At 38.5% G+C, this 25951-nt stretch overlaps 1 protein-coding gene across 1 annotated transcript in view; it reads left to right on the forward strand.

Annotated features, from left to right (window-relative positions):
- NUFIP1 (nuclear FMR1 interacting protein 1) overlaps positions 1 to 12514 on the forward strand; it is a 45918-nt gene extending 33404 nt beyond the window's left edge. The window contains exons 8-10 of the mRNA XM_043579135.1: positions 5565 to 5681; positions 10692 to 10909; positions 12233 to 12514. Of these exons, the coding sequence (XP_043435070.1) occupies positions 5565 to 5681; positions 10692 to 10909; positions 12233 to 12349 (452 nt within the window). The 3' untranslated portion in view covers positions 12350 to 12514. The remainder of the gene's footprint in view (positions 1 to 5564; positions 5682 to 10691; positions 10910 to 12232) is intronic.
- The last annotated feature ends 13437 nt before the right edge of the window (positions 12515 to 25951 follow it).

The following is a 25951-nucleotide window of genomic DNA, read 5'->3' on the forward strand; positions in this document are numbered from 1 at the left end:
ATCTTAAACAAGGACAGTTTTTAAGGATCTTTATAGACTTCAGATCATGCTTAGAAAACCAGTGTTTTTTGTGATAGTTGGCAGTATGTGAACACTCATTAATTGCGCAGGTGCTTTAGCTGGGGATTGATACTGTTACACAGGGAAAGCCTATCATTTGGAGTCTCCCAGTTTATCAGTTTTGAATATGGCCTGTTGTTACTAGATGTCCTTAATGGTGCTGTATTTTTTTTTTTTTTAATAGTTCCTTGCATATTCTGCTAACCCGTCTCTCAAGGTGTTGTTGCAAATCTGTTTTTGGTGTCTCATTCATTGGGACCATGTTTATTTGTTGTTTAAGTATATATACAACATGTTTTGTGGCTTTCCTGACATGTGGTTTTAGTAAGTGTTGTCTGAGCTAGAAAGAAAAGAACTGGTGTGTGTCAAGCATCGCCGACTGAAGTGCCTCAGCATCCACAAAACAAAAAAGATCCAAGTTGTCAGTCGTATAGTATAAATATAGCTATTGTCATAGAACACTGGGGGACATCAGTCTCTACACTGACATTAAGGTAGGTGGGCTTCTGGCGTTTAAAAGGTAGATGTGAAAATAAGAAAATAAGCCAGCATGTCAGTTGCCATGAATGCTTGTTGTTAATACTTGTTTTTGAGAGTTGGAAACTGTAAAGCAAGGTTTCCATTTTTTAGGGTGACTTTTTCAACATACTGCGTTTTCTTTAGGGTACGTAATCGATAAATCTTCACGGAGCTAGAGCGTGTAATTGTGTTTTGCTTCATAAAGGCTATAGGAAATAGGAGGGGGACGAAGGCGAGAGACACGTAAAGAAAGAAGTTGTAGGAAGAAGCCAGATGGGAAGCGTTTACACCTAGGGTTTATACTTACAAAGTCTGCAAGACTTACAGAGGGCATTTTTTCCCCACTTTTCATTTCAGTAAGGATTTACTTGAGGTCCCACATTCTGCTTGTTCAGGATTGTAATTTAGAGAAGTTTCTCCCTGCTTTCAAGAAATTCATAGTCCAGTGATAAATTTTAGATTATTACATATATGTGTATTTTGGTCAGAGGGCATATGATATGTATTGTGAGAGATTGAGGTGAGGTTTACCCTAAGGAAAGTATTGCTAAGGTTTTAACAGTAAGAGAAATTATTTGAGCTAGTATTTTGTAATCATTTTAAAGTTTGATTTTATCATCTTCATTGCTCCTATCTTTATACTGGCATTTTTGGTTTAGAGAGGTGTTTCGGCTGCTTTTGTTAAAAAGTGAGTGAGTTTTCGTTGAGTATTATTTTGTCAGCCAGTACAATGCCTTCAGCATACTCTTTGCAGCTGCTAAAAATGCCTGCGTTTGAACTGCTGGTAGATCCAAGGGACTTCGGGAATGGCTTTTTCTTTCTTTATTTTTTTAGATGAAAAGTCATGGTCGAGGACTGTTTTGATAGGGGCAAAAAGACGATCCCCCTCTTCAAAGTGTTATTGCATATCATGGATTCCCAAAACATGCCTGAGGGAGAACGAAAGCGGGGAGCAATTGTTCACTTGTGTGGACTCCTAGCTCTTACCCATGGGGAGGGTACTCAAGTACAGCGAACTGTGTGACAGTCCTGGTAGTGAGTTCACCAGGCATCCATATTGTGGTTTTACCGTTGTCAAACTGAAGAAACCAGGGCCTTTTGGAGAAATGATTGACTGTAGAGCTGGGACAGAGAAGATACAAAGTGAACCTAGAGCACCTTAATAGTGCCAGAAGGGAAGAAAGTGCTCAGAAAAATGTGAGGATGCAGACGTGTCCAAAGGATGTAGGGAACAACTGGAAAATGCTCCCAAGAGCCAAAGTTGGAACAATTCTACCCACAAAATAAAGAATAATAGATTAGAACCAAAGAACAAATATCCATGAGTCCATACAGATAGAAATAAAAAATGAGGAAGGAAGAACAGATTTTACAGACAAATTCTAATTGATAAAAGTAGGAGAAATGAAGGAAATAGAAAGTTACCATTAAAACACGACAGCAGTAATTGTTTCAAGCAAGACCCACTGAGGAATGGTAAAATTAGTGGCAAAACTTTAATGTAAAACAGGGCATTAATATAGTTTCAAAATATCTCCCCCTTATTAATTATTAGTAAAATAATACTGTGGTGGTTTTAACATATGTCCAAGTTTCTTTGATATTCCTTATCTAAGAGGGAGGAGCTTAATTCCCTTTCCCTTGAATGTGGGCTGGACTTAATGATTTGAAAAAACAGAATAATAAAAGAGAGAAGTAGTAACTTTATTGCAGAGAAACCAGTCAGACCACCAAGAGATCAAGGTTAATGTCACCAGTAATAAGTGATGTTGATGTCATGGACCCTTGAAATGATGTGATGAGAAGGGCACTGCCTAAAATCTGTAGCTTCCGTGTGATCATCAGAAAACATCAGGCAGACCCTAGCTGAGGGGCCTTCTACAATGACCAGTAGTCTTTGGAATCTTCAAGTTCATGAAAGACCAGGAAATCCTGACAAATTGTCACAAATTTGGAGAAGACACAGATAAGGAGTCGTAATGACTAAACGCATTGTGACATGATGGATTGGATCCTGAAACAAGAAAAGGGCATTAGTGGGAAAAGTGGTGAAATTACTATATAATCTGTAGATTAGGTAGTATTATACCAGTGTTAATGTGGTAGCTATGAGAAATGTGCCATGGTTATGTAAGATGTTAACAGCAGGGGAAGCTAGGTGAAGAGTATGTGGAAGTTCTTTGTACTATCTTTGCAACATTTGTGTAAATCTAAAATTGTTTCAAATACAAAGTTTTTTATAAAAAAAAAAAAAAGGCAGGAAAAGGTGTGATATGTAGGCCAATCAAAGCCTTGCCCTCCACTTCTTGAATTGAGTTGTGAGGAAACACTATCCTCCAGGGTTTATTTCCCTGTGCTTTTCTATTATGTTCTGATTATAAAAACAGAAAAAACTGAAAAGCATTAAAAAAAAAAAACCCACCCTACTTTTTCTTAACTTACAGAGACAGTCACTGCTCACATTTTGTTGTATATCCTTGTAATGTTTTTCTTACCACGTGTATATGATTTTTAAAAATAAAAATGGAATCATGTTATTAAAGAAAAGAAAGAAGGGCCCCTGGGTGGTTCATTTCAGGTCTTAATCTCAGGGTCGTGAGTTCAAGCCCCGGGTTGGGCTCCACCCCGTGGAGACTACTTTAAAAAAAAAAAAAAAAAAAAGCTTTGAATACAGACAGAACTAGGTTTGTGTTGAGGCTCTACCTTTTCCTAACCCTATTGTTCTGTACTAGTTAGCCTTTTTTGAACTTGTTATTCATTCATGCAACAGTTTGTTCTTCAAATATTTGTTGAACATTTATGTATTGTTTTAGGCTCTGAAGATACAGTACTGAACAAAGCCGAACCCTTTCCCCCCTGTAACTTGTGCTTGTTGACCTCCAAGTAGATCAGGTAGTTGTTTGGAGTTTTGCTAGAATAGGGAACAGAGAAATGGAACCATAGCTGGAAGAAGATATTTTTTAGCATTATTATTGACCATAGAGACATTTTTTAAAACTTTTTTATGTTTTTTATTATTATTATTATTATTATTATTTTTTTAATTTTTTTTTTTCAACGTTTATTTATTTTTGGGACAGAGAGAGACAGAGCATGAACGGGGGAGGGGCAGAGAGAGAGGGAGACACAGAATCGGAAACAGGCTCCAGGCTCTGAGCCATCAGCCCAGAGCCCGACGCGGGGCTCGAACTCACGGACCGCGAGATCGTGACCTGGCTGAAGTCGGACGCTTAACCGACTGCGCCACCCAGGCGCCCCTATTTTTCTTTTTTTGAGAGAAAGAGAGCGAGAGCAAGCTGCAGAGGGGCAGAGAGAGAGAAGGACAGAGAGAATCCCAAGCAGGCTCTGCACTGTCAGTGCAGAACCCAATGCAGGGCTCCAGCTCACAAACTGTGAGGTCATGACCTGAGCCAAAACCAAGAATTGGACATTCAACCGACTGAGCCACCCAGGTGCCCCGTCCATGGAGACATTTTGGTAGGATGGCTTCATTTTAAGAAGAGGACTTTATGTATCTATAGGAGATATTCTAGCCCACTAATTAAGAATTGGGATTTAGAGTCAAATAGCCCGGATTTAAATTTGATCCAACTGTTGTATAATTTTGTTACCTGAAGGAAAAGTAATTTAGATTCTCTGAATTTTGATTTCATCACCTGTAATGAATAGTGAAAACATATGACACCTCCTGAGAATTAAACAAGCTTATACTTTTAGAGAGCATTATAGTCAACTGTGTTGTGCTTTTCGGTACCTCTCTTTGGGTCTTAGAAGGAAATAATAGTTTGGCATCTCATCATTCAAACAATGAGGTGAACAGTCTCCATACTAATATTGCTGTAGATTTCTCTTTAGTCCACTAGTAATTTGTATATAAAACTGTGTATTTTTCTTTTCCCTTGTTTAATTCATGAGAAGAGATAATAAAATAGCTTAAAATTGACAAGGAGCCGTTTTGGGGGCTGTGGTGCTGATTAGTATGGATGGGTGGAGGAGAGGGGATTTAACTTCATACACCAGCAGGTGGTAGTTCCGTGTTCACATAGACGTATACCCCATATCCTACTAGCATGTTTCATTTTCCCCTGGGCTGACTTGGTGAATGTTAAATGCTGTCTTGAAACATTTCATATTGGTTGTGGGTTGAGCTGGTTCATTATTACATAGACAGGTTACTTCCTGTTTTCATTCTTCAGTCAGGCTTTCTTTTTATTGGTTGGTTAGAAGAGATTTAATACACTTTTAGAGCTGCCAAAAACACATGTAATAGGCAGTGTCCTGAGGCTACTGCCAGGTTCACTGGGCTATGATCAAACACTTTACCTTTGGCAGGCTCTTTGAGACTTGCTCAATTCTCTGGTTTAACTTGTTTACTTAAGTTCTTAGAAGTTCTAAATAATAAAAACTTCGGGTGAATTCATTTCAGTGTAACTCTTTGAGTAATCCTTTATGTATAAAGTGTTTTAAATATTACTTGTGCCCTCAAAATCAGTCTTAAAAATAAAAGAGGTAGATTTTTTTTTTCATAGTTTACTTATTCCTAAATCTAATTTTTACAGTCAACCATCCCAATCTAGTGAAGTTAAATAAATTTCTGGCCTTGGTCTTTCCACTGCCTTAATGAAATTAATTATTAGCACAGTAGAATAAATGAAGTAAAATAATTAATAGCAAAGACTGTATAATTAATTTAGAGAAGGCCCAAATTCCATAACTGTGAAGCATGGTAAGTAACTGAGCTCTTTGTAGCTTCCATTGACCCTCTGTCTTCTCTTTGGGGCAGATAGCTTCTTTGACCATGAAGGTTTCAAACCAAGAGACATTTTTAGGTTTCCTGAATTTTGTTTTTGGGGAGGATTAGGGAAATGATCAGAAATTGCTTCCTTTTTATTAACATCTGAGGGAGTGGGGGGCTGTCAGCTTTCTTAAATATGGCAGTGGATGTTTCTGGTTGACTGTTTCCCTTCTTTCCTGTTCTGTTTCAGAGTCTGATAAAGAGGAGAAACCACAGAGTACCGTCATACCTAAGGAAGTAACACCAGCCCTCTGCTCACTAATGAGCAGCTATGGCAGTCTCTCAGGGTCAGAGAGTGAGCCAGAAGGTAAGTTGTGGCTTCAGTTGTTACAGGCGGTTTGTTTTGTTTTGGTGCTTTTTGAATTTGGTGTATACTGTGCATCAGTAGCATCCTTTCATGTGTGTGTTTCTGAGGGCAAGATGTGTCAAGTATATTCTTTATTTAATCTTCACTTTTTTCATCTGATTCCGAAGTGAAGTTAGCATAGGATAAAGGAAAACTGGAGAAATGAGGAAATGTATTGTTGGCCTGGGAGAAAAAGGCAAAAATAATATAATGACAGAAGAGAAAGAGAAAAATATTCCATTAAGGAAATAAAAATTCTAAAAGATATGACAAAGAAAGTTAATTTCTTTTGTTTTACTCTCAAGAACACTTGTCTTAACATGTTTATTCAGGGATGCCTGGGTAGGTCAGTCAGTTAAGCATCTGACTCTTGGTTTTGGCTCAGGTCATGATCTCACAGTTTGTGAGTTTGAGCCCTGTTTCGGGCTCTGCCTGGAGCCTGCCTGGGTTTCTCTCACCTTCTCTCTCTGCCCCTCCCTGGTGTGCATGCTCGCTCGCTCGCTCTTTCTCTCTCAAAATAAATAAACTTTAAAAAGAAAAAAAAATTACTTAGCACCTTTGGTAGGTAGAGAGAGGTCATTTGTGACCAAATGGATAATAGAATTCCTTAGATGTGTATGGAGCGTTGTTCTTTACAGAGCGCATTTATGTAAACTGCTCATTTGAGGAACACAGTAACTCTGTACTTGTGGTTGAATTAGCCTATGTGGTTTTTTTTTTTTTTAATTTTTTTTTTTCAACGTTTTTTATTTATTTTTGGGACAGAGAGAGACAGAGCATGAACGGGGGAGGGGCAGAGAGAGAGGGAGACACAGAATCGGAAGCAGGCTCCAGGCTCTGAGCCATCAGCCCAGAGCCCGACGCGGGGCTCAAACTCACGGACCGCAAGATCGTGACCTGGCTGAAGTCGGACGCTTAACCGACTGCGCCACCCAGGCACCCCGAGCCTATGTGTTTTAAAGACTGGACGAAATGGAATCCTTGAATGTTCTTTCTGAGAAGTCAGTGATGTACAGGATACATGTCTAACCTTTAAAGATGCTGACAAACCAGCTTAATCTAGCATCTTTTTTAGGGCCACCTAAAAGAGTTGTGAGTAGGTTATTGATCGTCGTAGTGTTGTAGTTCTAAACCCAGGGTTCATATATAAATAATCAGCATTTGCTTACTGAGTAAGCCCGTGTCCTTCTGTTGTGGAACCCTGGCTCTGCATGGTAAATTTATTTGGGCTTTACCATCCATGAGAGAATTCATTTGTGTGTGTCTCTGGACAAGATGTGTAATCACAGTAGGAGCTATACCGAAGATGAGAATATAGGGTCTACAAGTGAGTGTGTAGAAAGAAGGGAGGATTTGAGTGTAATTGGATGAAGAAGGCAGCACTTTTAATATTAATTAGGTTACAGGTAATCACTGTTTGTATAGTTGGAAGATGTTGAAGGAGAAAGAGTTGGGCTTTAATATGAAGGATAATGTTTAGATGTATCCGTAACATAGGGACTTTTCTTCTTTTTTAATGGACCACAATTTACTATGGTAGCTGGTTAAAAGCTACTTGAATTTTGATATATAAACTACTTTGGCTTTATCAGAGTATTTCTTAACAGATGGTTGCCTCTTCTTATTTTTATTTTTACTTTAAGAAAAAGTATTTATTTCTTTACTCTTGTTTCCAATACACTGATACGATTATGGAGTTATTCTTTAAACACATATTATATTTCCTGCTTATCACTCTTATTTATGACAGGTGATAGCAATGAAAGCTGTTACCAGATTACTGAATCTCATAAAAACAAGCTGCACTAATGCTCTCTTCTCTCTCTCTCTTAAGATAAAACATTTGATACTTTCATTCTCATGTCTTCATTTTGAGGCTGCCACCATCTTCCAGTTAGAAGGAAGAAAGGAAACTGGGAGGTCCCACTCCTTCATTTATAGAAACTTAAATTTATTATTTAAAAAAAAAATTTTTTTTTTTCAACGTTTATTTATTTTTGGGACAGAGAGAGACAGAGCATGAACGGGGGAGGGGCAGAGAGAGAGGGAGACACAGAATCGGAAACAGGCTCCAGGCTCTGAGCCATCAGCCCAGAGCCTGAAGCGGGGCTCGAACTCATGGACCGCGAGATCGTGACCTGTTTGAAGTCGGACGCTTAACCGACTGCGCCACCCAGGCGCCCCTAGAAACCTAAATTTAAAGAAGACAAGTTTGTGAAGTTAGTATGTGTCAGAGCTGATATAAAGCCTAGGTTTAGGGACTTAAAAATCTAAAAAAGTCAACTATATTGCCTTTCATTATAGTCATGCTCTGTGTTCCTGAACAGAAATGCATAGCCTTTTCTTATAGATAATAGAAGATATCATCTATTAAAAGATACATTTGATTTTATATGAACTTATTTTTACTAATTGTCTAAAACTCCCTGCCTAAAGGAAAAAGACCTTGCTTCACATTCCTAAGGCTTAAGAATTATTTTCTGTAGTTTGAATTCAGCTTTATTGTACATAGTCGCCCAGGTCACTAGCAAGTTTCCAACTTTCATGGTTAATTCTGAGCCACAGGATAGAATATTGACACAGAGGGACTTCGGAAGAAGTAAACCAAAGAAATAAAGGGGGCTTTTGCTGAACCATGAAATAGCATCTAGAAGGCTACTTATTCAAGTGGATTCTAAATAGAGAGGAGTAGTCTGATTCATCACAGATTTTAACAATTGTATCATCATAATTAAGATCGGTCTCAATTTAGGAATTAATACAAAGGTGTGAAGAGGATCTTAAACATGAATAGTGCTTTTCCAGAAAGAGTTAAAGGAAAGGGTCCCTCAAGAAACATTGAAGCAAAACAAGAGGCTGTGCTTGGCTCCGAATCATTAAGATATACATAGGAAAGAAAATTTCAATGAATAATGTTTCCAAGTGGGTTAGTTTGATATCTGTCCTGGGTTTTGCATGTTAGCTTTTTGTTTTTGTTTTGCCATGTTAGAAGTTAAGTGCAGTTTTATAAGCTCTTCAGAATTGTTTTTTCAAACTGGTTTGGGCTATGATCGGTGGTCCTCTAAACTGAAAACTCATTTTAAAAGGCCACAAACCAAAAAAGTATGATTTATAGGTTTGAAAAACTTGAACGGTTATGTTTTAAATTCATTTGGATTGATAAATATTGCATTAAAATATGACACTAAGCTGGGAAATGTTGTGAGCCTCAAGAAAAACATAACTGGTCCCAGTTCCTCATTCCTTAGCAGAAGATTGACAGTGTGAGCTCCGGTCCATTTGACTTTCGTGTTCCTGAATTGAAAGAGCAATACTTGGAGGGGAAGGAAATAATAGAAAATCGTGCCCTTTCTGCCATTTGTTATTATTCCCATAGTTTTGAACTCTATAAACCATTTTGAATTCTTTTTTTAAAAGTTATTTATATATGTATTTATTTTTAATGTTTATTTATTTATTTAAAAATTTTTTTTAATGTTTATTTATTTTTGAGAGAGGGAGAGACAGAGTGCAAGCTGGGGAGGGGCAGAGAGAGAGAGAGGGAGACGCAGAATCCGAAGCAGGCTGTAGGCTCCAGCCTCCTAGCTGTCCACACAGAGCCCGACGCGGGGCTCAAACTCACTAACAGTGAGCTCATGACCTGAGCCGAAGTCGGATGCTCAACCAATTGAGCCACCCACGCGCCCCAAATGTTTATTTATTTTTGAGAGAGAGAGAAAGCAGAGCATGAGCAGGGGCAGGGAGGGGCAGAGAGAGAGAGGGAGACAGAGAACTCGAAGCAGGCTCCAGGCTCTGAGCTGTCAGCAGAGAGCCTGATATGGGGCTCAAACTCACAAACTGTGAGATCATGACCTGAGCTGAAATCGGATGCTCAATCGACTAAGCCACCCAGGTGCCCCTACTTATTTATTTTTAGAGAGAGAGAGAGAGAGCAAGTGAGCATGCAAGTGGGGGTGGAGCAGAGAGAGAGGGAGAGAGACTCTCAAACAGGCTCTGTGCTGTCAGTGGGGAGCCTGACACGGGGCTCAAACCCACACACCATGAAATCGTGACCTGAGCCAAAATCAAGGTGCCAACACCTTGGGGCAAGTACTTCCTTAGTAACTGAGATTTAATGTCATTCCTGTTTGTGCAAGGCAAGGACTGGCTACAGTTTAAGGTTGGTTTCTCGTAGACATTATGTAATTGGTCTTGTGTTTTTCTCCCCAGTCTGACCACTCACCCTTTTAAGTGTGATGTTTAAATTATTTATATATATGGTAATTGATTTGGCTTGTTTCTTTTTGTCTCAGTTGTTTTTTGTTCTCTTTTCCTTCTTTTCCTGCCTTTGCATTTATCTTGTCTTATTTTTAGGGTAGTGCAAATATGGGTTTATTAGTTGAACCTCTTTTTTATTTTTTAGGAATTGGTCTAGAGTTTATAGTATGCATCTTCATTCAACTTGTTGCCATATAGTTTCAATGATATTGCACCACTTCATAGATAGTTTAAGAATTTTATAGCAATATACTTACACTTTCCTCTTCCCTTCCTTAGTGCTATTGTTATCATGGGTTTTCCGAGAGATGTTATAAATCCCCCATACATTGTTATTATTTTGGCTTTGAATAAACAGTTATCTTTAAAACCTTTTGCAAATGAGAAAACATGTCTTTTGTATTTATCCACATATTGACGATTTCTGACACTCTTCATTTCTTTGTGTAGATCCAGGTTTCCATCTGGTATTATTTCCTTCATAGGGATCACTTTCTGTAGCTCTTTATGGTAATCTCTTCAATTCTTGGCAAATTATATTCCCAACTTGAAAAATATTGTGCTATATTATAAATGCCTAGTTTTTATTACTAAGTAGCCAGTATTATGGCTGCTGGGGGGGGGGATTATTGACTTTTTTTTTTTTTAATTATTGTAAGTTTACCAGGTTTTTTTTGTTATTTATTTTTGTATTTTTTTGTTCATCACATTTAGAAGCTCCCATTAAGACTGAAGCAGACATTCTGGTGGAAGATGAGGTTCTTCATAGTGAAACTCCTAAGAAACCAAGTCAAGATGTTAAAGTGACTGTTAGAAAGTATGAGAGCCAAAAGAAAAGTTTTAAAAAGACAAACCCTAAGAGGAGAAAAGATTATCACAACTATCAAACATTATTTGAACCAAGAACACACCATCCATATCTCCTGGAAATGGTAAATGACTGTTCTTTACATTGTAATCTTTGTGTTTTTCTCAGATGATGAAGACAGAGCCACTGGGTTTGTGTGTGGGTTCACGATGCGTGTTTTTTAAGGTCACCAACAACATTTGCTCCCTGACGACTCAACTGTGTATCTTAACTTTGAAGCTTCATTTCACATATAGCTGACGTCTGGTAAATGTGTAGAATAGTTACACTTTTCAAAACTGCTTAAAATAAGAGAATCTAGATTTAACTGATTGGCAAGGAAATATGTATTGAGGTGTGCTGACATTCTTAAAGTTTTCATTGAAAGCACAGATAAATGCAGTGGCAGACTAAAGGGAGAAAGAGGTTTTTATGCATTTATTTTGTGCGTTATTGACTTTATTCTCAGCGTGATATGCTGAAAAATCTTATTTCTTCAACAAATTTTAAAAGAGGAAGCATCACATCTTTTGATTCTAAGTAATGGACATGAAGCTGTTCATTGACCCAGGACTTTCATGCTAAGAGTGATAGAAAATATTCCAAATTTTTTACTAGAGTTGTAGAACTGTTGACATTGTTGAACTGTTGTGTGAAAGTCTGTTTTTGCTCCGTCAGGTAAGTGCTTATGCTGTAGCTAAAGTGTTCTGTGCCTGCACTCTTTGAGGTGTTACATGTAGACACTGTTGCTTCTTCTTAAAATTGATGTGAAATGTAAATTTCAGTGTTTATATAAATTGCATTTTTAAAATACTTACCTTATAAGTAGTAACTTAAATCCTCTCTCCACTGAACATTTGTTCCTCTGTGATGTTTCTAGACTACACTAATGACATCAGAAAAGAAATTGACTGATCTTCCTCTTTTCTACAAATCACATATGATTCCTTGGTTATGTGTTTCTTCTAAAAATCAGGGATTTTTAGATTTCTTTTGATTACAATAAGAACAAAAATGAAAAGTTGTAACATTCCAGGAATGTTGGGATTTTTTACTGCTGGTTTCATTATTACTGTATTTATATATCTGCTTATCAGTTTCTATACTGTTTGTAGGTTTGGTTTTAGGAGGGTCCTCTTTGACAGGATTTGTAGATTAAAGAATTGCAGACTTTTAAACCTATATTTCCTGTCCTTTGTTAGATATTCCTAGAGAGGACCCCAAATGTGAACATTGGTGCTGTTTAAAAAGCTAGATAGTCTTGGTATAAGTTAAAAGGAAATGTTCCTGCATTATTTTTTAACAAATAATTTAAATATAATAATATTTTAGATTGTATTTCTTGGATATGTTTTATTTACCAGCTAATCATTTTATTGTTTTTGTTTTGTTTTGTTTTTTGTTTTAGCTTTTAGCTCCAGACATTCGACATGAAAGAAATGTTATTTTGCAGTGTGTTCGGTACATCATCAAAAATGACTTTTTTGGACTTAATACTAATTCTGCAAAAACTAAAGATGTATAGGTACCTGATGTTTCAGCGCTCATGTAACTCCTAAAGTTAGTAGAGGAAAACATTTTTAAAAGAAAACTGGATTAATAATTAAATTGTCAGCCTCATGGGATATTATGTTGGATTTTTAATTCTTTCCTTTGAATCTATGCAAATAAATACATCACTGATTTTTAAGAGTGTGTCTGTATTGTTGGGGTTGTGCATAATAATTGCTGGCAGAATTCTACTTTTTATTTTTATTTATTTGTATGTATTGCTGTCACATAAGGTAGTTTGCTCTTGGACCAGTTAAGAATGGAAGATACTGGTTTAGTAGTAGAGAAAAAAGCTTTAAAAATGTTGAATTCAGCTGAGCTAAGCTGTAGGTTAGGGAGAGAAATACAGTCATTTTGCTTTTAATGCCGGAGAGCAAGAATCATTCTTTATAGCAAGGGGGATTATTTTAAAAATAAACCCTATCAATGAATTCAACTCGAAGGTCTTGAAATTTAAAATTTCCCTCTTTATTTCAAAGGACATTTTGAAATTCACCTATTGGCACTACTTAAGTAATTCAAGTCTATTAATTAATGTTCAAGTTTGGTATATTAATATAGATATGTCCTCCATGTGTGTTTGGAGTCACTGAAAGTACTTCTTTTTGGTATAGTTCAGAATTGTACCTTTTTAATTTTTCTGTTGAAAACTATGTAAAGCATGGTACTGGATGAGGTCCAACTAATTTATAGCCAAAACAGTAGTTTGTGAAATAACGGAAAGCCTCAGTTTTAAGATTTAATTAAAATTCATCCTATGAACATATTAATTGAACCCTTTTAAAATGTCTTAAATAAATAGATCTTTTTGAGTCCTGTCCTACCAGAGATTTTGATTTTACGTTGTAGTCACCTGTGCTAGCTAGAGCAGGAACTTTCCCTTTTTGACTGGGTTTTTAAAAATCAGTCTGTTGTAGTTGAAAAACTGATTTTATCTGACATGGTGATTATGGAAGTCTATGAATCTTGCCTGCAAGAAAAAGGCAAGAAAGCTGATGGGAGCCTTGAAGGAAGACCTCATCTTATCCAGAATCCTGGAACACCTGGCATGTAACATTATTTGATTACAGAGCTGAGATTAAAATTCATGTTAGGTCTGTGTGTCCCAACTTTGTAACCACCATATAGACCGTTTTAGTCTCTTTTATTCTCCTCTTCCAGTGAATCCAATGCTTTAGAAAATCATCTGTCCAGTACATTACTTAATTCAGGTTATACAGTACTGTTGAGTGCTTGCTTATGTACCACCACTATACATGGATTAAAGGTATCAACATGAACGAGGCCTTGCCTGACTTTAAGGAACTCAGTTTAATTTTTGTATTACTCATAGTTGTGACTCTTAACCCGTCATCTCATCGTGATGAAGTAACCAGGGTTACAAATGGGGTTGATGTTGTAAAACATGACTTAGTCTGCAGTTTTATCACAGGTTGGCATGCACATTCCATAGGCTGTAAGTACATAAATGATTCCAGACTCCAGGGCTACTTTCACAGACCCCTGGGTCTCCAGGGATGTGCACAACCGCTGCCTTAAAGTGTATCGTGCAACGTTTGATTTTCAATTTCTCTTGTTTTCTAATAAATGTATTTAAGACTGAAAATGCTCTTCTGAGTACTACCTTGACTGCGTCTGGCAGTCTTGAGCTCTGGTGACTGCTGTTAATTTCTAGTGGGTAATTTCAGATTCAGTTACCTTTATACTTAACCCAGGAATTATTCAAGTGCATTTAAAATTTCCAGGCACCTAGAATACAGCCCATACTGCTTCTCCTTCATGGAATACATGGTCAATATTTGTAAATGTTCTGTGAGTTTTTTTGAGGGGAGGGGTGCCTGTTCTTGGATAGAAGGATTTTTGGATTTAGCTTGTTAATTGCTCATACAGTCTACATTTCTCTCTCTCTTTAAAAAAAAAATTTTTTTAATGTTCATTTATTTTTGAGTGACAGAGAGAGACAGAGCATGAGCATGAAGGGCAGAGAGAGAGGGAGACGCAGAATCCGAAGCAGACTCCAGGCTCTGAGCTGTCAGCACAGAGCCAGACGTGGGGCTCAAACTCCTAGACTGTGAGATCATGATCTGAGCTGAAGTCGGATGTTTGACTGCGCCACTCAGGCACCTCTGCATTCCTCTCCTATTCATATAGTAAATTGATTTCTGAGATGTGAAAGCATTCTATGATGACTCTTGCTGAGTTGTGCTTTTTATAACTATGCAGTGCTCTTTTTTTTGTCCTCAGTCCTGCACTGGCTTCTATTTTCCCTAATTACTCTAGTCAAAACAGCTTTTTGGGAGTTCAGTCTAATAGTCTCTGGGGAATTTAATCCATTTAATGGAAATTGTTGAAATGTTTGGACTGTCCCTGCCATTTTATTTCAGCTTTTCAGTGGCACGATTGAGTGTTGTTTTTTTCTCTTCGTTTTTCTTTCTAGTGCTTTGGAAATAATTAACCATATTGCTGTTCCTTTAGTGGTTACCCTTTTCTCTGTGTTTGCAGTTACAGTGGCCATGTCCTCCACCCTTCTCCCTTAGCATTCTTGCACTTGCCCACCTGGACCTTTTCTCCTGGTGTGATCATGTATTTGTTTCAGATTAATCTCTGTTATCTTGGTGTGTGTGTTTGTGTGTGTTTAACAGTATGCGTCGTTATTTAGACAACTAAGTTTTATTGTGTCCTTTTCACTGCTTTTTCTTGCATCCCAGGGTGAGGTTTTTGGTGTACTGAAGCATATCATCAGGTCATTAAATGTTGAATCCTCCATTTGAATTTTTAAAAATTTTTTTTTTCAACGTTTTTTATTTATTTTTGGGACAGAGAGAGACAGAGCATGAACGGGGGAGGGGCAGAGAGAGAGGGAGACACAGAATCGGAAACAGGCTCCAGGCTCTGAGCCATCAGCCCAGAGCCTGACGCAGGGCTCGAACCCACGGACCGCGAGATTGTGACCTGGCTGAAGTTGGACGCTTAACCGACTGTGCCACCCAGGCGCCCCTGAATTTTTTTTAAAATTGAGTTTAGGGTGTTAGGTTCAACATCATTTCCCTTGAGAATTGTAAAGCCTTAACATGATTGTTTGCTAGCATCTAGTATTGCTGATTTAAAACCCAGACACCAATCTGATTCTCTCACCTTCTCTTTTTATTTATTGGTAGAAACCTGCTTTTCTGTCACTGAAAAACTTTTAGGATTTTCTTTTCATGGTTTGAGACCTAAAATTTCACCCTTATGTGTCTGGGTATGTGGAACATTTCCCATACCCCATGGCCCTTTCACTTTGCAGAATTGGACCATTCTTGCACTGAGGGCAGCTTCTAGAAAGACATCCTTTATGACTTTCTTTCCATTTTATCTGTTTTATTTTTCTGCACCTCTTACTGGGTAACTGTGGGACCTCCTGCCTTCATCTTCTGTCATTGGACATTTATATTTTGTCTTGGTCTTTTTGCTCCATTCTGGAAGACTTCTTCAGATGTTATTTTCCAGATCACTGATTCTCTCTTCAGGTGTGTCCATGACATTAGTATTTTAGCTTTTCTATTTCATCTTAAGTTTAGTAATTTGTTTTTAAATATTCAAGATTTCTTGTTCTAATTGCTTTTTTCATAGCTGGAGTACCCTTCTGTTTCTGAGGATAGCAATTGGGATTTTCACTTTATTTTCTATTCCTCTAATTACTTTTGTTCCTACTGCCAACTTCTAATTTGTTCAGTTTATTAATTATCTTTACCACTATTTGTTGTCTTTAAAGGATCACTCTTACATATGAAAGATTTACTTGATGAATGTATTGGTAGTTGGGTGTGGACTTTCCCCACATTGGTATAAGCCTTCTTGTCTCCAAAAGACTTTTGACCTAGAAAGGGGGGCTTGTTCATGCAGACTTTTTAGAATACATGGATGGGGAATGGGCAGGAGATCTAGGTTCTTGTCCCATCATCACCCCCGTCTCTTTGCCAAAATATACCGGGGCTTTCTTCTGAGGATATAGCTCTTCTATGTGGGGCAGAGCTCTCACACTGTACCCACCACTTGGTTTTGGAGGTGGGCAAGGTTAGGACTTGACAGTTGCAGCTAGCTGGAGGCCTCCACCTTCTGTCCCTTGTTGACTCAGCTTAGAGTATCCTTGGAATTGCTTTTACCTTTTCTGTTGGTGTCTCCAGGGCTGATTTGGGCTGAGGCTCTCCACTCTTGTTTTTTGTCAGTCTGATCAGCTTTATAGTGGTTCTCAAACTTCAGTGGGCATCCAGATTGCAGGTCCCCACCTCTGAAGATTATAATTAAGGAGGTTGGGATGTGGCCTGTGAATTTGCATTTCTCCCTCCCCCCTTTATTTATTTTGTAAATTTACATCAAGTTAGCATATAGTGCAACAATGATTTCAGGGGTAGATTCCTTAATGGCCCTTACCCATTTAGCCCATCCCCCCTCCCATAACCCCTCCAGTAACCCTCTGTTTGTTCTCCATATTTAAGAGTCTCTTATGTTTTGTCCCCCTCCCTGTTTTTCTATTATTTTTGCTTCCCTTCCCTTGTGTGCATCTGTTCTGTGTCTTAAAGTCCTCATATGAGTGAAGTCATATATTTGTCTTTCTCTGACTGATTTCACTTAGCATAATACCCTCTGGTTCCATTCACATAGTTGCAAATGGCAAGATTTCATTCTTTTTGATTGCTGAGTAATACTCCATCGTATATATATACACCACATTTTCTTTATCCATTCATCCATTGATGGACATTTGGGCTCTTTCCATATCTTGGCTATTGCTGATAGTGCTGCTATAAACAGTGGGGTGCATGTGCCCCTTTGAAACAGCACACCTGTATCCCTTGGATAAATGCATAGTAGTGTAACTGCTGGGTCATAGGGTAGTTCTATTTTTAATTTTTTGAGGAACCTCCATACTGTTTTCCAGAGTGATGGTCAGTTTTTGTTGAGTCTAATGGGAGTCCTCTGTGCTTCTTGGATTTTGATGTCTCTGTCTTTCCCCAGGTTAGGAAAGTTTTCCGCTATGATTTGCTCACATAACCCTTCTACCCCTTTTTCTCTCTCTTCATCTTCTGGAACTCCTATGATTCTGATGTTGTTCCTTTTTAATGAGTTGCTGATTTCTCTAATTCTTAAATCGTGCTCTTTTGCCTTAATCTCCCTCTTTTTTCCTGCCTCATTATTCTCCATAAGTTTGTCTTCTGTATTGCTGATTTGCTGCTCTGCCTTATCCATCCTTGCCGTGGCATCCATTTGAGATTGGAGCTCAGTTACAGCATTTTTTATTTCATCCTGCCTAGCTTTTACTTCTTTTATCTCTGCAGAAAGGGATTCTAATGTATTTTCAACCCCAGCTAGTATTCTTAATATCGTGATTGTAAATTCTGGTTCAGATATCTTGCTGGCTTGCTTAAGTCCCTGGCTGTTGTTGCTTCCTGCTCTTTCTTTTGGGGGGAATTCCTTCATTTCATCATTTTGAAGGAAGAAAAGGAATAAGGTAAAAAACAAACAAACAAACAAAAAACCTAAAATTAAAAAAATGTTTAAAAATCAAATAAATGATGCTCGATCCTAGGTGTATTTTGGTCTGGTTGTTGAAAGGAGCTCGATAGATTAGAGAAAAAAGGGAAAGATAAGAAAAGAAAAAAAAAGTTTGAAAATTTGAAAAAATGAATACAATGAAATAGAACAAAATGAAAAGATGGAAGTAAAATAGAGTTTGGAAAATTTACAAAAAAGTAAAAAATATAGTAAAAAATTAAAAATTTTTAATAATTGAAAATAAAAATAAATTTTTTCTTTCTGTATTCAAGAAAAAGAAAAGAAAAAAATTGAATAGATGGACCAGCAAACAGACTGAAATGTAATTGAAATTACATCGTTTTCCCCTACAGGTCAAACTATGAAGCACGTTACAGTCTGTAAACTAGGCAGGCAGAGAGACTTGCGGTGTTCCTGAAGAGCGAGCGTGGCCCAGTTGGGCGGGGCTTAGTGTAATGGCTCCATTCTCCACTAGGTGGCGCTGCTTAGCTTATTGAGGCGGATTGTTGCGGCGCTTGTCGGTCCCTGTGCGCGCGCGAGGAGGGAAAATGGCGTGACCCAACTACCCAGTCTCCAGTATGGGAACTCTGTTCTCTGGGCTCAGCCATCCGCACCCGTCCTTTGGCTCCGGCTTCCATCCACTCCCCGCCTTTACACTGTCTGTGGCCCAGCCGTCAGGCTGCCAGGCAGCACCTCCCTCCTGAGCTTTATCTCCCATGCGGCTGTTTCCCGACCCCTCACTTCCGAGGGACTGTGGTTTTGACCTGCTCAGACCTTCTGGGGGAGGGTCTCACCAAGCAACCGTCGGGTGCCGGCCGTACCCAGGAACATTTGCAGGACGTGTGGCACGGCTTCTACCAGATGTCCTCCCAGCAGGTGAACTGCCTCTGCCCGTGGCCTGAGAACCCTTGAACTTCACTTTGCTGCTGGGGATTCGCTCTTCCCACCAGAGCTCCACCAGGTAAAGAGCTGCAGAGTTTCAGCCTCCGCGCTCCCCCTGTTTATAGACTCTTAGTGGAGTTTAAACCCTCTCCTTTCTCCGTTTTTTGTTCAGTCCCTGCGGCTGTTTCCACTTTCCCACTTTCTCTCCAGCTGCCTTTGTGTGCGTGTGTGTGTGTGTGGGGGGGGGGTGCTTTTCCCATACTCTCCCCCGTCTCCGTCCTCTCTCCACAAGCAAAAACAGTTCCCTGACCTCCGTGGCTTCACTCTCCCTCAGTTCACCTCTCCGCGCCATGTACCTGCTGAGTTCTGTGGTTCCCGTTGTGCAGGTTGTTGTGTTAATCCTCGAATCAGCTTTCTTGGTGTGCAGGATGGTTTAGTGTTGATCTGGCTGTATTTCAGGGACTGGAGCTGCAAAAAAGACTTCTATGCTGTTCCGCCATTTGGGCCCCTCCCCTCTGAATTTGCATTTCTAAAAACTAGTTTATAGGCGATGCTGATGAGGTTTGTCTGGAGGACCACATTTGAGAATCATTTTGCGGAACTTAGGAGTTTCTCAAAACCCCTGGCACCCCAATATTACCCTCTATCTTGTATTCCTTCCCTGTTGTAAATCTCCAGTTCTTTTTAAAAAAATACCATCTCAAGGAATTTGGAGCATGAGAGGGCTAGTCCACGGCTTTAACCTAGACTTTTAACTTAATTTCTTCATTCGTTGTGTTCCTCAGTTTTAGAGTAAGCATCTTCATTTAAAGATTCTTCTTCTTTTTATGGCTTTTTAAAAAGCATTTTATTTTGGAAAATGTCAAACATGTAAAAGTATAGAGAGTAATGTAATGACACCCCTCTTCCCAGCTTCAATACTTTATCAGTCTGTGGCCAATCTTATTTTCATCCGTGCCTCACTCATTCCTCCCCACCCTGCCAGAAATTATTTTGAAGCGCATGCCCAGGCATCTTATTTTTATTCATATGTATTTCAGTATGTATCTCTAGAAGGTAAGACTTCACCCCCCCCATATCTTTATTATTTTTTAAGTTTGTTTGTTTGTTTATTTATAGAGTATGAGTGGGGGAGGGGCAGAGAGAGAGGGAGAATCTCAAGCAGTTTCTGTGCATGCAGAGCCCTATGTGGAGCTCGAACTCACAAAACTGAGATCATGACCTGAGCTGAAACCGAGTCGGATACTCAACCAACTGGGCCACTCAGGTGCCCTCTCCCTCATGTCTTTAAAATCAATAATTCCTTAATAATAATCGACTGCCCAGTCAGATGAATTTTCTATAACTTGTTAAGATAACAGAGTTGAGGGGCCCCTGGGGGGCTCAGTTAGTTAAGCCTCTGACTCTTGATTTTGGCTCATGTCATGATCTCATGAGTCGTGAGTTAGAGCCCCACGTCTGACAGTGTGGAGCCTGCTTGGGATTCTCGCTCTCCCCCTCTCTTTCTCTTTCTCTCTCAAAATAAATAAACTGAAAAATAAATTAAAAAAAGATAACATAGTTGAGATTGTTCTGTATATTTCATTTTGTATCGCTCGGCGTTACTATTGTTCCCAGGGGAGAGGAAGATAGAAAAGTCCTGCTGAAGGTACAGACCAGGGCAGGGGGGTTTTGCCACATATTTAATAAGCATTTGAAAGTTGCCCTGTGGACGGACTTTGTCCAGTAACTATTTCCCTGATACATAAGGCTGCAATGGACTGAATGGTCATTCTGGGAGAGGAGAAGCCACTTCAACTGTGATGGAAGCGGGAGCTTCAGAGGGCGAACTTGTTCCAGAACCTTCTCAGAGGGCAGACTTGTTCCAGAACCTTCTCCTGTTAGCATAGCTGGAGGCTTCTTGGGAGTGGTGTAGGAAACGATGATTATTTCAAAATTGAGAGAGGAGAAAATCAGTACATGTGAGTATATGGAGGAGTAAAGAAGACAGATATTAAGAGCATATAGAAAAAAAAAACAACCCTAAAAAAAAAGACCCTAAATTGAAATTTCTGTTCTTTACAGCTGTTGCCCTAGACTATGCCCTGCAATGCACTGCATCCTATGAAACACCAGCGTGGCTGGTGTTTGGAATACTTTCTCAAATGTCTCTGTATACCCCAAGGACAACCTATGGTGTCCACTTGAGAACTTTTCTTAGGGGGTGTGGTTTCCAATTAGTGGTTTCTGGTAGTCTTTGTCTCTGGCTATTGGAGGACAATGCCACCATCTCCTGGGTCAAATATTTGCAGTTTAATATCTATCTATCTATATCTATCTATATATATTAATGTTTTTATTTAATGTGTACAACTAAACTAGAGGCTTTATTTGGATTTCGCCAGTTTTCCATCATGTCCTTTTTGATGATTCAGTTTGGGATACCACATTGCATTTAGTCACTGTGTCTCTTGGTTACCTTGTTTTTCATTTTTTTTTTTAATGACAAAAGTGATATGCTCATTGTAAAAATTCAAATAATCTAGTAGTATATAAAATTTTAAAAATGAGGTTTGTTTTGCCCTATACTATTCTCTTACTACCCAGAGATACCACCGTTACCAGTTTGGTGTATATTTCCAGACTTTTCAGTTACACATATTTACAAATATCTAAATATGCTCATATAAATTGTTTTTAAATAGGAAAAGCATCATAGATCTTGCTTTGCAAATTTTTTCACTTGGCAGTGTGTTATGAATGTTTGTGCATACATATGTAAATATATGCATGTATGCATATATATGCTTTCACTTTTTAAATCATTCCTCTGTGAGGAAACTTGTTTCCAATTTGTCTCTAATGTTAATGAGACTACAGTGAACACTGCTGAATTTACAGGGATTCACTGTGTGTGTGTGTGTGTGTGTGTGTGTGTGTGTATGAATATTTCTGTAGGAGTCTTGGGCTCAAAGGTCAAATTGCCTTTAAAAGGCTGTTTATCAGATTACATTCTTATTAAAAATATGGTTAGAAAACATATCAAAACTTGAAAGAAGGGAAATAGATTACTGCATCCTCTTTCAGTGTCACACAAAGGCAGTGGTTCTCAAAGTGTGATATCAGACGTCTGGGAGTGTCTAAGACCCTTTTGAGGGTGTGTGAAATGGAAACTATTTTCATAATTCTAGGACATTAGTTGCCTTTACCATGCTCATTCTTTTATGAATGTGTAGAGTTTTCCAAAGCTATATGATATGTGAGGCTATCACTACTGTGACAGCTACTGGGAGGTGTCCTTGGCAATTCTTGTGTTGTCTAGAATTTTCTGAAGTGGTAGTTTGAGAATAAACATGAGTTTTTAGAGCTTAACTCAGGTTGTTCTCAGTACTCTTACTAAGCTATCTTTGGTTATGCCTGTTAATAGTCTTTGTAACCTTGTAATTATTGAATTAATGTCATCAATAAATTGTTATTTTGAAATGCTAATGATTTGGAAAACTTTAAAAATGATGCCACTCAGCTCACTCATAGTTGTTTTGCAGTAGAAAATAGAGATTAAAAAATGTTATTTATGTTAGTATGTAGTTTATTGTTTTTAATTGAATTCATGTTTAAATTTTAATTTCTAATGCTGTGTTTATTAATAAATATAACCCATTTATATATGTTTAAATTTTAATTTCTAATGCATATAGCATTATATTAATAAGTATAAATCCATATTGGAGATCTTAATTATTTTTAAAAGTGTGAAGAAGTCCTTGGACCAAATGTTTGGGAAGTCACTGAACTAGAGCAGTGCCTAAAAATCCACCTAATGGTTAACTGACCCTTTCTGTTTTACTGATTGATTGGGGCCCAGACTCTGTAAGGCCTGATGTTAACTTGTACAATATTGATAAGCTGCAAATGATTTATTTTTGGTAGAGTGACTTGTTCGTTTTCTCTGGTAGAAAGGAGGGTATAGTTGTTTAGCCTCGTGGGACGTTAATTGTCTGACTTGTTTGTAATCTTACTCTCCCACATTCTTTTCTAGTATCTTCTTTTGTCATCCTTTGGGGTCCTCTGGTAATAAGTTAAAGACATCTTTTGACCTGTGCTTACTATGTAATGTTTCAACTTCTTGAAAATTATTCTTTGACCACTACATGAGAATTTCTTTTTACTCATGTTCTCACCAATGTATTATACATCTTTTTACTGGTTTTCCTGGTGCATGAGATGTGCCAGGGTGTTTGTAAGACTTAAAGTTAAAAAAAAAATTGTAAACATTTCCGCAGAGTTCAATGGGTCTTTCCGTTCAGATGCTTGAAGAGGGTTCTAGATTCTAAGAAGGACTAGGTGATTCCCAGGCTTCCCCTTCCATATCCCAGGTAGCACCTTGTGGAGGAGGTGTGTGTTTCCTTTGAATGCTCCTACCCGTGAGTTGGGCCTGTCAGCAGCTGCCTGTCCAGAGCAGGAGTAGGTCCCTGGTGTCGGACCTTTCACATGTAACACAGGTTATATGCAGACAACCTTGTGTAGGGACAAAAACATCTCAAAATAGCCCTCTGTCAGGTGAGAGAATGCTATCTTGTTTTGCATTTTCCCGATGCTAGTGAGGCTAATCATTTTTCCTATGTTTTTTTTGGCCATTGCACTCTGTGACTTGTGTGTTCCGATTCTTTATTTTCCTGTTGGGGGCTTGGTTTTTTCTTTTTGGCTTGTACAAATGCTTAGTTATGGATCTCGATCTTTTGTTAAATATTGCAGTCTCTTGCAAGTGTTTTAATTTGGGGGGAAGTTCATTCTGTTACTTTTTCTTCGATGGCTTTGTGGCTTTGTGTCATCCTCATACATAGATATATTCTAAAACTTTTGTGATACTATATTTTGATTTAATCTGTTTTGCATATAGTATGAGATATAGGGATCTGTTACTTTTATGTCCTTATTCGATAAAACTATAGAAGAGGAGCTTCGACCTTTTTTTGCTGTTGTTCTAATCCTATTATTTTTACAGGTAAAGTGTCAATCTTGATGCTGCCTTCTAGGCTCTGTGCTCTATAGAAGGATTTCTGTTTTGTTTTGTTTTCTTCTTTGAAGATGATACCATATAATAGGAAACAATCCATGTTTATTCTGTAATTCCACAGTGATTTTTTTGTAATGTCATAAGAGGCAGAGATATTTAATCAAGGCTGCATTTTCTTCCCATGCTCTTTTCTATGTTTTATTTTATTTATTTATTTATTAAAAAAATTCTTTTTAACGTTTATTTATTTTTGAGACAGAGAGAGACAGAACATGAGCAGGGGAGGGGCAGAGAGAGAGAGGGAGACACAGAATCTGAAACAGGCTCCAGGCTCTGAGCAGTCAGCACAGAGCCTGACACGGGGCTCGAACTCACGGACCACGAGATCATGACCTGGGCCGAAGTCAGACGCTTAACTGACCGAGCCACCCAGGCGCCCCTCTTTTCTATGTTTTAAAAACTACTGTAATTGCTTCCTTGTGTTATGGGAATGGTAGCAGCAACTACTTCACGAGTTTTGATTTTACACAAAGACTGCTGGCCCCAGACACCAGACTATCTGAAGATAACCAATAACTGGGGCCTTTTTTAATGTCACAATGACCACTGATTTTTTTTTTTTTTTTTTGGTCTTTCTCACTAGACTGTGGCGTTTTTATATCTTGAAGGAAGTAAGTCATATATTATTATTTTGTCTAAAAACACACAAAATTAGCTACCGTAGACCAGTCAATATGATTTGCAGATGAGCCGCATAAATCCCAAAATATGGAAGGATTCCAAAATGGGAAAATTCTTGAAAATGTTACTGCTTGAAAATGAATCTATGGTATCTGTTCTTTCAGCTAGGAAAGTATTTTTGGATTTTGCTTTTAGACATAATATTGGCTCGGTTCCTCCCATATTTGTTTGTATATATATTTAAAACAATGCTGAATCACTATATTAGAACATCTACTTCCTTACAGAAGCAGGAAAAAGAAAAAGTTCTGAATTAGATACATATTTGTATTACAAGGCTGGGTGCTTTCTTTTGGATATTTTGAAACTTGGGGACATTTTCAAGGACAGATTTTTAGACTACAATTAAAATAACAAGGTTTGAATTTGGTAGGCACTTATTAGATCTCATACTATTTTTGGTGGATATGATGATATAAAACTGAGACAGGAGACGTTCATCAAAAAACATCAAAATAAGAAAAAAGGTATCAAGTCAAAATAAGGTATCAGTCAAATTATGTACCGAGTCAGACTCGTAGAGCCTGTGGTATTTATTACCGTTAATTGCGTAGAAAGGGAAAATGGCATTTGAAAATTAATTGTTCACCATGTGAGACTCTATTATTTGATATCAACCAGTGGCTCCCAAATCAGGCTGATGATGTGAATACAGGTTCCTACCCTGAGATTCTGGTTTTTGTAGATATTAAGAATATTTTAACAAGTTCCGCAGGTGATGAATGTGGGCTGACAGGTTTGGGAACCACTGATGTAGACCCCCGTGTGTGTGGACATCTTGCTTGTTAAAATACAGATTGCTGGGTCCCCCTCCTCCCAAGTGTGTGACTCCTAGGTCTCTGATTGGGCCTGAGAATTTGCAATTCTATTAAGTTCCCTGCTGCTGCTTTGGCTGGTCCAGAAACCACACTTTGAGAACTACTGACATGGATCTTTCCCAAGACTTCCCAGTCCCAGACTGGGAAACAACAAACCGAATTCTGTGGCAAGGTCTTGGGTTTCTTTGGTTCAAGCCTTTGCGTTTCTTTGTCATGTTCTACTTGGTGATTTTCTTCCTCTGGAGTGAGCATTAATTGATAGACCTCTATCCCTGAGAAAAGTTTCGAGTGGAAAGAAGATGATGTTCGCTGGTTAGGGTGGCTGGGCAGGGGAATGAAAATAGCTGAGGAGTTGTGCAGATCTGGGCTGAGATTTCTGTGCTTGACTCTGGTTTTATTGTGATCTTGGGCAGGTTACCTAATCTGCTTTCCAGCCATGGAGCTCCAGTCCTGGTTGCTTGCCATGCTTCCCTCCTGCCAGGACGCCTTTTCTCTCCTCCATACCTGGAGAGTGCTTCCCTTTCCCCTGCGTCTCGTTATTGCTTGCTTAAACTTGGATCTCTGCTCAGCAATCACTTCCTGAGGAAAGCCTTTCCCGACCTCC

The sequence above is a fragment of the Prionailurus bengalensis genome, chromosome A1 (genome assembly GCF_016509475.1).
Source record: "Prionailurus bengalensis isolate Pbe53 chromosome A1, Fcat_Pben_1.1_paternal_pri, whole genome shotgun sequence".
NCBI classification, from domain to species: domain Eukaryota; kingdom Metazoa; phylum Chordata; class Mammalia; order Carnivora; family Felidae; genus Prionailurus; species Prionailurus bengalensis.